Below are 13843 nucleotides of genomic sequence, written 5' to 3' on the forward strand. Positions count from 1 at the left end.
AAGAAAATTAGAGATTGTTAAGGGATCTGTAACAATTTTTCAACACCTATCCATCAACTCCTAAATCAGTTGCTTAAATAATTCTATGAAACCTGGCCAGCGTGGCTCAATGGTTGAGCGTCAACTATAAACCAGGAGGTCAGGGGTTTGATTCCCGGTCAGGGCACATGTCCAGGTTGCGAGCTCAATCCCAAATAGGATTGAGCCGATCAATGATTCTCTCTCATCATTGATGTTTCTATCTATCTCTCACTCTCTGAAATCAATAACAATATAAATAAAAATAATTCTATGAAGCTATGTTATAAGAAAGCTGTCCAAGTGGCCTAGGCCCTGTCAACTCAGGCAGGCACGCACATAACAGAGCAGGAAGGGAGACCTACATGCTACTGGGAGACCAAGTTCAAAAGAATTTAAAAGAAACACCAGATGGATGAATCTCAAATGCATGACGCTAAGTGAAAGAACTCCTGAAAACACACATGCTGACTTATTCCATTTATATGAGAATTTGGAAAAGGCCAAAATACAGGAACAGACCGGTGGTTTCTAGGGGTTTGGGTGGGGGAGGGTCTGAATACAAGGAGCAGAGTGAGGAAACTCTTTGGGGCACTGGAGTTTGTCTGTGCTCTGTCTGTGGTAGTTACAGGAGTCTAGGCGTGTATAAAATTACTCATGAAACCAAACATAAACCACAAACTTGCTGCTTGCAAATTTCCTTTAAAGACAGGACACAAGAGCTTCTAACCTACTGGCAATATTCTATCTTAACTTGGTTGGTACTTTCAGAAACAGTCGCTGTATCTGCATACACATAGAGCATGCTCTCCTTTGTATGTATGACCCGTTTCGTAAGTTATAAAGGAGGGGCACCATGTCCAGATCCCCCCTCGTAACACCCACCGCACTCTGTGCACAGTGGGTGGAGGGAGCAGCAACCTCATGCTGCAGGTGCTCATCCGAGCCTGTGAAGGGAGTTTTTAAAGAAGACGTACTACAGCCCAAAGAGGCGAGATGCAGGAGTGATTTGGGAAGAAGAGCAGCAAGACCTTAAGAGCTGCTTTTAGAAAGTCGATGTGCTGGGTGGAACAGCTATTTCTAAGATTGCATGTCCACGTGGTTCTTAATGTTATAAAAGTATATTAAAAAATTCTTTGGGGAAAAAAAAAAATTCTTTGGGAGTCCACGAGGAGGAAGTCAGCATAAAGTGTGGTATTTCCATGGGTAGCAAAGAGAGAACCTCACCAGGAATGAGGGGCCTTATCCTGATACGGCTGTAATTAACCTAGTTATGGATAACCGGAAAGGAGCAAAGAGAAGGCCAAACATCATGGGCAGGTCATTTGTGCAGCTTTGCCAGGAAGCTGCAGCTTCACACTCCGCAGGGAGTCTCTGGTCTGGTCTATTCCCTGATAGACACAGGCCCAGTAAAGTTTGGATGAAACAGGGAGGGTGCTCTCCTGTCAGTCACACCTGGGGACAGATCATTGGCCAGAGTTGGCATGGCCACTGCAAGTGTGGGTAGATCTGAGACACTGAATCTCCTAAACAAAGAAGTCCACTCTCTTGCGCTCTTGCGCTCTTGGCCTCTGGCTCCCTCCGGATTCGTGTTGCAGGGGGAATCCTCTCTTGGCTCCCCTTGGAGCCCAGATGGCCCGTGGCCATGTGGACCTCACCCACAAAGGACTAAAGGACTACAACTAGCCTGATGCTGAACTGGACCGGCTGCCACATGCAACCAAAACTCTGGCCATTGGCTCTGATTTTAGCTCTACTGAGTCCCTCCTTCCAGGACCGGACTAAGGGAAATGGGACTTTGAAACCCAGAGATGTAATTCCATGCTAATAAAAGTCACTCATCTTCCTGTGCGAGTCTCAGAAAATTCTTTTTCTTGAGATGTTGTAAGGACTCCACCCAAAGCACTCAGCGGGGAAAGGACATCCCCCTTCCACCGATAACAATACTATAAGCAACCCCCACATCCCAGGACAAAGGTGCTGCAGAGGAGGACACACAGGTCTTTCGGCTCATGGCTCACACGTGCTCAGTGATTCAGGCAGACGGGCTCAACCCAGAGGTATCCCAGGTAAAGACCAGGGCCACACGCTGGGCACTCACCACCAACTCCCCACCCCCACCAAAACCATGACATAACCAAGGAACAAGATCGCCCAGTGACCGTCAACAACTACCATAGCTGTATGGCCTATGGTACTTGACCCGTAGCCCTGAGACGGGAGGAGAAGCTGACCCAGACTGACCACTGACTCTGAGCAGTAAGTAAAACCCACAATTCTACACTCAGGGTCTCCTAAGGTCCTCACGAGTGAAGATGAGAGCAAAGGGGAAAAATTGAAAAAGCAACTGACTCTCCCCAGGTCGCCAAAAGTGACCGTGACATCAGGGGAACAACATTTCTCAACCTTCTCTGACAAAATTCAAGTGTGCTTTCTTATAACTATGCTTCTCTGGTCAGTGCAATGTCCCTGCTCCCCGAGGCCCTCCTCCTTCCAGGCTGGGGAAACCAGGGTGTCCTGAGGGTGTAGATACACTTCCTGGGAACACGGTTCGCCAAAAAAACTCCCCAAAACTGCAGTAACCTGGTCTTAGTAAAATCAAAGCTCAGAAGTGAGGCAGCTGTGGCTCCTGCGATGCAAAGAGCCCTCCGGGCCCCGCCCAGCGTCCGCTCCGCTCTCCTCACCTTCCGCACGGTCTCCAGCTCCCGCTGCTTGTTCTCGTTGGCAGCCTGGAGCTCCTTCATCTGCCGCTCCAGCTCCTCCTGCTCAGCCAGCAGCTTCTTCCGGCGTTCCCTCCGACTCTGGCGGGCTTCTTTGTGCGGCGGGGGGCTGCCCAACTTCAGCAGGTGGATGGTAGAGTGAATGGCTGTGAAAGGTGCAGAGAGAACACGGGAAATGCCGGTTATTCTTTGTAACCCTAACATGCAAAGGCACAGTGGGAAGGAAGCCAGACGGACCTCCGTGTAGAGTCTGACTCGGCCACTGAGTATCGGTGTGACCTTGAGCAAGTCGCCAAGGTCACGCCGTGGCTTGAGCATCAGTTTCCTCATCTCTAAAATGAGAGCGATCATCTCTAAAGTCACTTTTAGTCCCAAAATTCCAAAATTATATATCTGTGCTTAAATAGATGCCTGATTCAGAAATACCACACACATTTGAAGAATTTATTTAAAACAACACTTTCAAATAAATAACACTTTCCACTCCCTTCCCCATACTTGTCAAAAGGCTATGATTTAGCCATAGTAAGGGCTGAGATTCAAAGTTCCGGTATCTGATTTGCTACCTGCTGTGTTGAGTTTGCCGGACATCTACGCCTTTTGAGACCGTCTCCCTATATACCTTACTCCTGAGATGTTAATAGTAGCCTCCATTTATTGAATCCTTACTATATGTATACCCTTTCCGTGCATTATCTAACTTTTATGTAAAACCTAATTTCTTTCCTGATGGTTTCACTTGTATAATTTTTTTTAATAGTTAATACTTTTGTTCAAATTCAAAAGCATGAAAGGACTTAGAGGAAGTCTCTCTCCTACTCCTATCCCCAAGTACCAGTTCCCCTCTCCTCCAGCAACCACTGCTAACAGTTCCTTGGGCATCTTTCCAGAAATAGATTAAGAATATACAAGTAAATATGTATATACATCCTCCGCCTCCTTTTGACACGAACAGTGGCATAGCACACTCTTCTGAGCCCTGGTTTTCTCATTTAATTTATCCTTGAGAGCTTTCATATCACTACACAAAGTATTGCACAGTACTCTACTGCATAGCTGTACCGTAATGTATTCAACCATTTCCCAATTAATGGACATTTAGGTTACTTGCAACGTATCGCAAGCATTTCTGCAAGGATGTATCATTTTAAATATGCGAATATAACTTCATTATTTAATTATCAACCTTTACAACAACCCTAGGGGGCAGTATTGTTACTGTTCCCATTCCACAGGAGAGGGAAGCAGCTACAGAATTCATAACTCAGCCTACACAACTCAGGAAAGACGATTCAAACCCAGCTGGGCTTGCCTCACACTCTTAAACCACATCAAGAAAGAGCACAACTTGCAATGCAATCTTTTTTCGCCTGACACTGAGAGTCCCTATGACTTCGACTACATTTAGTTTTAAATCCTAGCTCTAAAAATACTATTTCTCTCGGTATACCCCTCAGAAACCTGGCTTTTCCCCTGGATAATCAGCCACCCCGGAGGCAGCAGAAGACAGCCCAGACCTGACTAATGGTCACAAGGTCCAGACTAAGATAACATCTTGACCTAAGTTATGTTTCGGCTCCTGAGCCCTAAAGTGGAGAAGCCCAGCTACTTCCCCAAGAGCCCAGACAGAGGGACGCCTGAGCAGACCTCAGAACTGTCCTCTAGACCTGAAGAAATGATTCATTACCCTTACCTCACCTCCAACCTGTCAGCTCCCAGCCGGACCCGGAACCCCTACCCCTCAGTGTCTTGCGATTTTTGCCCTATATAATCTTAACCTATGTGCCACAGGGGAGTCGGGTTTTTAGCATTAGCTCCCCATCGCTGGATTGGTCACTTCAATATTAAACTATTCTTCTTTCTATTCTGCAAACTCCTGCGCCTGCATTTGTTCGGGCTAGTGCACACAGGCAGGTGGACTCAAAAAAAAAATTGGGGTCCCAGTAACATAACTAAGTCCAAGAATATCATATTCAGAAATCTCCCCATCATTTTAAAAAATCTAATATATAGTGTCTCATTCTTTGACGGTCACTTTAAAATTCTCCACAGTTGTTAAAAGGGGAAATTCCACACTCTTCAAATAGCAGGAGTGAATAACACTCAAAATGTCCAGTTTACAATTTTCCCGTAAGATGATTACAAAAATGAAATTGACTAAAAATTTGGAAACTGCTCTTGATTTGTTTTTCTTTAAGCTACCATGTCACACCAGTAATAACACAGACAAGAAGGGAACAAGGCCTCGGCATCTTTCATGAACTTCAAAAATAGAAAGTCAGAGCTTTCGAGAGACATCATGACCAATAGTAAAAGTCACCTTACCTTGAATCCACTCCTGCTTCTTCTTCTTATCTGAAGCACTGATCTCAAAGGTCTTATCAAGACACTTTATGAGAAAGAGGCATTTCTTTCCATCTTTGTCAGGCAAAGACTAAAACAAACAGAAAGCCACGTTAGTTCTTTTTTGTTGTTGTTTTTTCTGTTTGTTTTTTTACAGAGAGAGAGAAGGAGGGAGAAACATAGACTTCTGTTGTTCCACTTATGCATTCATTGGTTGCTTCTTGTATGTGCCTGACCTGGGATCCATCCCACAACCCTGGCACATCAGGCCAATGCTCTAACCAATGAACTACCTGGCCAAGGCTAAGATATTATTTTTAAGCTTTTAAATTAAATTCAATCTTAATTATTTATACATATCTGGCTGGAATTCAATGTTAATGAAAAATACCTCTGAATGCATATAGCTGATTCACTAATTCTATCCCCTGGGCAACTTTACTTATGGGAACAATGACTCCTGATCAGTATACCAAATCCTGACCAGGAGAACCACCATCTGATGGGGATGCCATGCTTTGGGCTTCCCTGGCACAGTGACTCGCACCTGAGCACGTCCTTTACAGGAGCCCTGGGAGGTACACCCACGGAACTACTACAAGTACTCACTCCTCTGAGCAATGAGGCTTCTAAGCCAGAGTGATTTCCACGCCTGCCAGAGGGGTGCACCCCTCTCCTCTCCTTACACCTAGATTAGTGCTGGAAAGCTGCGGTTCCTGACCCACATCCTTATAAGAAGACTGGTATGGCCTATTGTAATCTTTGTGATTTTCCATGTTTAGCTGAATCTAAAAAAAACCTTAATGGGCGTTGCACACCCTAGAACATTAATTCTATACCATTTCATCCATCAAAATACATTATCATTTATGAGTAAGATCGTAGGTATTCGAAATGGTCTTCAACAAAGACAGGCCTGGTAATAGTTCAGATATAAATACTTAAAAATGTATGTTCTTGAGGACTTCACTTCTTGACAGAACAGTTATGAATAAAATGTACTGAAAGTCACTGAAAGTATTCAAAGGTATTGCTCAAGAGAACCGTTTTATTCATTGCACTCAAAATGGCCCAGAGTTGCTGGTATGTTCATTATTTCAACTGATTTTTTTGCTTTATTTTCTTTTGATGATTCAGTTTTATTCAATAATGATTCCGTAAATGTACAAACGAACGCGATTCAATCCCTACCCTTTGTTCACGAGTATAAGATAGAAGACAGATTCACATTAGAAAAAATTCTGTCAGGTATCTTTAATTTTTATTGCAACTTTAGCCTATATTATGTTGGAAATTAAGTTTTAAGATTATTTTGAGGACCTGAAGTCTACAAGGAAGATAAGCTACTTGAACAGCAGGAGGCAGCACCGCAAAGAGGTAACAGCTCTTACCTCCACACAGCAGTTTTCATCCAAGACAATGTCTCCTTTCTTATCTTTCAGATCCTCACTCACATAATAAGAAATCATGTTGGGTTTTAGTACAAACCAGCGTTCAGTCCAGTTTTTCCGTTTATGGCCTTTTTTCATCATGTAACCCTATAAGAGATTAAATCTGACATAAATGCCTGTATCTCTCTTCCTTGATATTCCTAACTACTCCATTATCTGATAGATGGTTCTTGCTCTTTGTGGATCATGAACCCTTTGAGGATCTATGAAAGCCAGGGACACTATTCCTAGTCAAATTCACATAAGCACATGCAAACAAAAGCCTATGCAGAATTTTAGACACCTCTTTCCTCCCTGCAAAGCTAAATAGACAATAGACTTTTTAAAATATATATATTTGTATTGATTTCAGAGAAAAAAGGAGAGGGGGAGAGAGATAGAAACATCAATGATGAGAGAGAATCATCGATCAGCTGCCTCCTGCACACCCCCCACTGGGGATTCACCCTGCAACCCAGGCATGTGCCCTGACCAGGAATTGAACCATGACCTCCTGGTTCATAGATCAATGCTCAACCACTGAGCCATGCCGGCCAGGCAGATAGTAGACTTTAGAATCCCTGATGTTAATAGCATCGTAGTTTTTTTTTTAAATTCCATATATTTTAGGGATGCTTATTGAAATATTTATAAATATTGCCCTAGCTGGTTTGGCTTAGTGAATACAGCGTCGGCCTGCAGACTGAAGGGTCCCAGGTCCAATTCTGGTCAAGGGCACATTTATAAATTTTATAAAATGAAATATCTGAGATTTGTTTCAAGACAATACAGGAGAAGCAAAAGTAGGTAGTATAGGATTCACCATGTATTAGCGGTTGATGGGACTGGGTGGTGGATATATTGGAGTTCATTATACTATGCAGTCTATTTTGCTTCACACACACACACACACACACACACCCCAACAGTACTCTCAGTAAATCAAACCCTCAGTCCAATAAAAATGCTAAAAGGTGCTAACAGCCAGATATACTACTCAGCCAATCACCTTCTGACACCAACTTACCTTTCTACCTGACCTCACAGTATTCTGGAGGATGAACTCTGCTCCAGATGATCAAAGAAAGAAAGAAGCAATAGGTAACGATACTGGCTTCTACGTGTACCTTCTATGCATACTTGTAAGTCTGTACTTCCTCCCCATATATCAGCCTCAAAGGTATATAATTCAAACTTTTACTTCAACAAAATTACACCTGATTATAGCCTTTCAAGGCTGTTCAAGAATAGCTGGCATTTAAATATTAAATGTACAGGGGGCGGAGCAACAAAGGCAAAGGGAGTAAGAAGCACTAATTGGTAGTCACAAAATAAGCACAGAGATGTAAGGTAAAACAAAGGGAACAGCATTAACAATGCTGTAATTACTATGTGTGGTGCCAGGTGGGTAACGGAAATATCAGGAGGAACACTTTGTAAAATATATGATTGTCTAACCACTATGCTGTACAGAAACCAATACAAAATAATACTGAAAGTAAACTGTAATTTTTCTAATATTTTTAAGCTATCCCTCACTGAAATTCATCTGTAATTCTTATCCTGCCGTCCTGATGGGCTTAGTCCTCCTGCGCAGAGATCATGTCTTATATCTCCTCGAAGCTCCAAAAACCTATACAAATTAAGCCTCAACTACTGTTTATTGATGGGCTCCACTAGGGAAAAAGAGCAAGGATGACAATATTACCTACTGAGCAAAAAAAGGACCAAAGTAAGGAAATCACAAATTGGAGTTATTATTCAATATTATAATTCTAGAGGCCTGGTGCACAAATGGTGCATGGGTGGGGTCCAGCCGGCCCACCCTAATTGGGTGAGGGGTGATGATCAGGGATGGGCTGGGTCGGGGGAGGAGCTGCGGGTGGTTGGCCAGCCAGCCCCGCCCCCTAGTTAAACTCCTGGTGGAGGGGACAATATGCATATTAGCCTTTTACTATATAGGATAAGAAATTTGAAAGATCCACTAATAAATATATACATTCCATTTAACAAGCATTAATCTCCCCATATGATTACCAGTTGCTTTGCAGGTGCTGAGAAAATAAATATCATAATCTAATAAGACAAGTGCAATTTTGTTATGCAAAGGGGTTTTCTTCCAAAAATAAGCGCATTTTTCTGATTTTATAAAAATAATATATAACCATATACATAAATTCATGTATGTTGCTAAGTCCAACAGTAAGAAAGGAATCAAGAAGAAAATAAAGTTCGCAGAACTTCCACAATCTAGAGGTGATCACTCCAACACTCTGCTGATCACCCTTCCAGACCGCTCTGTGCCCACACCTCACACCGCGAAAGGAACTACAAGGCTGCTGCTCACCAACACGCCGTGGGGACCTTTCAGATGGACAGGCGTGGAGGTACCCATGACATGAGAGTCCTTTAAAAATCACTTGCGAATGTGATCATTTAAACAGTTCTTTCAAAATAGCAGCTCCGCCCGGCCGCAGTGGCTCAGTGGTTGAGCGTCAACCTAGGAACCAGGAGGTCAGTTTCATTCCCGGTCAGGGCATATGCCCGGGCTGGGGGCTCAATCCCCAATCAGGCAGAAGGTAGCTGATCAATGATTCTCCCTCATCATTAAGATTTCTTTCTCTCTCTCTCTCTCTCGCTCTCTCTCTCTCTCTCTCTCTCTTTCTCTCTCTCTCTCTCTCTCTCTCTCCTCCCTTCCTCTCTGAATCAATAAAAATATATATTTTTTAAAAATAGCAACTCCAATGCTTAACCATACTTCAGAAATGCACCTGTAATTCTGCAAAAGGAAAGCCTGAGAAAATAAGAGACTTTGTTCAGCTCTAAATCCGTGTAAAAGTATAAGTGACTTATACTCATCTTTGTGATGAAAATTTGTCTGAGTTCAAACATGTCAAACTCCAAAGGTGAGAAGAAACACGGTGTTACAGGAGTCTTACCTGTTTCAACACATCTAGTATCAGCTCATTGAAGACCTCACTGATGGCCATGGACACCGTCTGCCGGTCCATGCCTTTGCTGAACTGCCCGGTTCCAACGAGCTCAATCAGCTCCCACACCGAGAGGCCGTCCTTCCCGTCGTCGAAGTTGACTTTATAATCTTCAAATTGCTCTTGCTGCCAAACTCCTCCCATCGCGTCTGTCAGTTTCTTAAGCAGGTATTCAATCTACAGAGAGAATTCAGAAGGCATTATTTACTAGTAAAAAAATAACCTTTTAACTTAGGTACATATCTACGTTATGTACACTGATAAGGTCCATTTAAGAAACATTCTTTAACAATTCCAACAGCGGATCATGACTCTGTCAGGGAGAAGGGTGTGGACAAATGCCACTGATTCTACATTGACCAAGAATAAGTCAAGGAAGCAAACCCTGGTGACCCTCTGGTCGTGTATTTGCATACGTTTCCAAAGCAAACTGCACACATACACTGCCATACACAAACTAATTAATGTGATCTGATTACTCTCTCTTGGATAAATATTTTAATACATCAGAATATTCATTTGTTTTTAAAAAAAAGAATATTCATCTTTTTCTAATATGTAAGCACCCAGTTAAATCAGCATCTCAAAGCAAAATGTACAAGTTACTCCCCAATTTACACATTTTCCATATAAGGCAGTTATTTTAAATTCATGCTGCCTCCTCCCGTTAGGAACGCTGACAATGTTGTAAACAATGCAGACTTTCTAGCTTGGCCTGGAAGAGCTTTTCAAACCCTGAAACACTGAGTCGTCTCCACCTGCCAAATGGCTTCCTTTCTAGTACTGATTTTGGTTGGGGCAGTACCATTCACCATGGCAGGATCCTTATTCCCTACGGCCTTACATCAAATCGGCGACAAAATCCCACGGTGTTTACCCCCCTGGATAGGTGGTTTTCAAACTGGAGGTTATGACTCAATATGAAATCAACTTAGTGGGCAGTAAGTAGCATTTTCTTTAAGGAAATGAAAAAATATTTCAGTTTATCCACAATGAAGACAAATGTTTTGAGTGACAAGTCTTGCTTGGTGTGTGCATGTATCTGTGTGTGCTGGGTCATGAAATAAATGTTTATCTTCCTGTAGGTCGCAGTCAAAAGGGATTGAAAAACTGTCCAAGGCAGTTCTCAACTCCGTCTCCTCCTACCCCATCTGCCTCGGTTCCGGCCTCCCATTGGTACCCGGCCTCCAGCACCGCCCCCGGTACCTGTATTCTGCCAGAGAGATTTTTCTAAAACCAACCTGAGCCTGTGACTCTTGTCTTTAAACCCTGCTTCACAGATAAAGGCCAACTCCTCTGCATCCCCGGTGGCCCTCGCCCTGCCTGCTGTCTCGCTCAGGACACATCTACACTCCCCAGTGCTACCAACACCCCTTGGCAGGGGCCCCACTTGTTCTTTGAAGGACTGGGTAGTAAATCTTTCAAGCTTTGTGCATCTCCGTTTATTTTCTACTTTGTTTTGGGGGTTTTGGGGGTGTGTGTTTTTTTAACAACCCTTTGAAAACCGTAAAAACGATGCCTAGCACATAGACAATATGAAGCAGACCATGGGCTGGCTTCAGTCAGCGAGCCATAGTTTGCCAATACCTGCCGTAGATTATAAGTAGCTGACCCACATGACACACTTGCTTATGCTCCAATGCCTTCCCCACGCTACTCTGTCTAGAATACCTTCACCCATTTCTCTACCTAACAGATATTAATTCACGTCCTACATCGTCTAAGATATTCCCACCCAAAATGAGATGTGTGGACCAGCAGCAGCAGCACTTAGAAACCTATTAAAATTAAGTGCCTCGCCAAAACGGGTTTGGCTCAGTGGATAGAGCGTCGGCCTGCGGACTGAGTGGTCCCAGGTTCGTTTCCGGTCAAGGGCATGTACCTGGGTTGCGGGCACATCCCCAGTGGGAGATGTGCTGGAGGCAGCTGATCGATGTTTCTCTCTCATCGATGTTTCTAACTCTCTATCTCTCTCCCCTTCCTCTCTGTAAAAAAAATCAATAAAATATATTTTTTAAAAAAAATTAAGTGTCTCAGATCCCACGAAAAACCCAAAAGCCAGAATCTGCCTTTGAACAAGTGCCCTAGGAACTCAAAGGCACACCAAAGTCTGAGAAGCAAACCTGCTCTGACAACCCTAACCCGGGCAGGTGTTTGTCTATGCTGCTGCATTTAGCAGACTGAATTAAAATGATCTTTTTACTAACTGGCTTACCCACTGTTTTATGAATTCCATACAGGAGGGACCATGTCCCACTCATCTTTGAATCCCCAGAACTCAGTATGGTACTTAGAACGTAGTAGAGCTCAATTAATGTTAGTTAAACTGAAATAAATTAAGCTAAGCCGCAATTTCCTCATGAAATGAATGAATATAATAACACTCATCAGCCCAGCCAGCGTGGCTCAGTGGTTGAGTTTTGACCTATGAGCCAGGAGGTCAAAGTTGGATTCCTGGTCAGGGCACGTGCCCAGGTTGCAGGCTCGATCCTCAATAGGATCAGGAGGCAGCCAATCAATGATTCTCTCTCATCATTGATGTTTCAATCTCTCTCTCCCTCTTCCTTCCTCTCTGAAATCAATAAAAAATATATATATTTTAAAAAATAAAATAACATTCATCACACATAACTAAATGGAGATAAAATGAAACAAATACAGACATTTTGCACAGTGCCAGGCATACTAGGTACCCTATCAATGTTAATTCCCTTCGGCATTGAGTGGACTATTGTACCACCATTTAAAATAACTTTCAAGAAAGCACTTATAGCCCTGGCTGGTTTGGCTCTGTGGATAGAGCGTCGGCCTGGGGACTGAAGGGTCCCCGGTTCGATTTCGGTCAAGGCCACATGCCTGGGTTGTGGAGTCAATCCCCAGTAGGGGTGTGCAGGAGGCAGCTGATCAATGATTCTCATCATTGATGTTTCAATCTCTCTCTCCCTTTCCCTTCTTCTCTGAAATCAATAAAAATATATTTTTTTAAAAAAAGAAAGCATTTATGAAAGTACATAAAGTGAAGAAGAATGCAAAATTAAATTTACCTATGATTTATACTCCATAAAGATTATGTAAAAATTTTGACAAATACTAGTACAAAACATAGAAACAGCAAGTCTGTTACAGGTAGGATTGTGAATTATTTTTTTCTTTGTCTTCTTTTTTTTAAAATATATATATTCTATTGATTTCAGAGAGGAAGGGAGAAGGAAAGAGATGGAAATGTCAATGATGAGAGAGGATCATTGATTGGCTGCCTTCTGCCTGCCCTCTACCGGGGATCAAGCTCACAACCCCAGGCATGTGCCCTTGACTGGAATTGAAACCAGGATCCTTCAGTCTGCATGCCAGTGCTCTATCCACTGAGCCAAACCAGCTAGGGCTTTCTTTCTCTTCTTAACACTTCCATTAACTTGGTTAAAACATTGTTTGTGAAATAAACTTTAACAAAAAAAATTGAAAAAACATATTTGCAAAGAAATGTACATTCATGAAATATCACAAAGTAAAAAAAAGATCATGAGTTCTACGATTTAATTTGATAAGATTGTAAAAATCCTCTAGTATGGAGATTACTTAATCCCTTAAATCTAACATATGTTTACTTGTTGGAGAAAAACACATTCAGGTCTTTCCTTCACTTGTTGGAGATCTATCATCTACTATTAAGCTTATCAGAGATTATTTTCTTGGCTCTTCAACATAAGTAGCAGGGATTGTCAGCGGAAGAGAGAAAAAGGACATATTAAGAGGAAGACAAAGGAAGAGGGAAGGAAAGAATGAGACAAAAGAGAAGAGAGAGAAAATATAAAGGCAAGAAGAGACTGAAGAAAGACAAAGGAAAGAAAGAAAGAACATTAAAATAAATAACTGCCCATGGTAAACTAACTGAGAGGCATTAACAGGTACAGAAATGCAATCGCTCCAAGGCAGCAAAATGAAGGGCCCATGCTGCCTGATCACAACTTGGGGTAAGTGTAGTAACGGCACAACTAGAAGTTTTAGTAGGAAGCCTCGGTCAATATATGCATATGGCCACAAGCATGAGGAAAAGTGGGCGTGGCAAAGAGGTGCATCCAACTGACCATTTGTGTCTGTGGACACCCAGCCTCAGCTCTGCCTCACCTGCCCCTAGTGAATGAACCCGAGCCTCATAGTCGGAGCTTTAGTTCTTCTTGCCTATTGGACGACCTTTTATAATGTTTGTAACCCAGAAAGGACCTATTACGAGCAAACCTTTCTGAAGGTGACCTCCCAAACCTTTCTGAGTTGGACATCAGCACCAGCATCTGCTCAGCATTGCCAGTAACTGTGCCAGACAACCAATTAGATTCATTTCCTG

The 13843-nt window shown here is 42.8% G+C and overlaps 1 protein-coding gene across 1 annotated transcript in view; it reads right to left on the minus strand.

Annotated features, from left to right (window-relative positions):
* The window catches only part of SWAP70 (SWAP switching B-cell complex 70kDa subunit), a 44535-nt gene that overhangs the window by 14150 nt on the left and 16542 nt on the right, over positions 1-13843 (minus strand). Inside the window, exons 3-6 of the mRNA XM_015563718.1 lie at positions 9451-9678; positions 6473-6619; positions 5064-5172; positions 2703-2884 (exon numbers count right to left, since the gene is read on the minus strand). Coding sequence (XP_015419204.1) covers positions 2703-2884; positions 5064-5172; positions 6473-6619; positions 9451-9678 — 666 coding nt within the window. The remainder of the gene's footprint in view (positions 1-2702; positions 2885-5063; positions 5173-6472; positions 6620-9450; positions 9679-13843) is intronic.

This window comes from Myotis davidii, unplaced genomic scaffold, assembly GCF_000327345.1.
Source record: "Myotis davidii unplaced genomic scaffold, ASM32734v1 scaffold118, whole genome shotgun sequence".
NCBI classification, from domain to species: Eukaryota; Metazoa; Chordata; class Mammalia; order Chiroptera; family Vespertilionidae; genus Myotis; species Myotis davidii.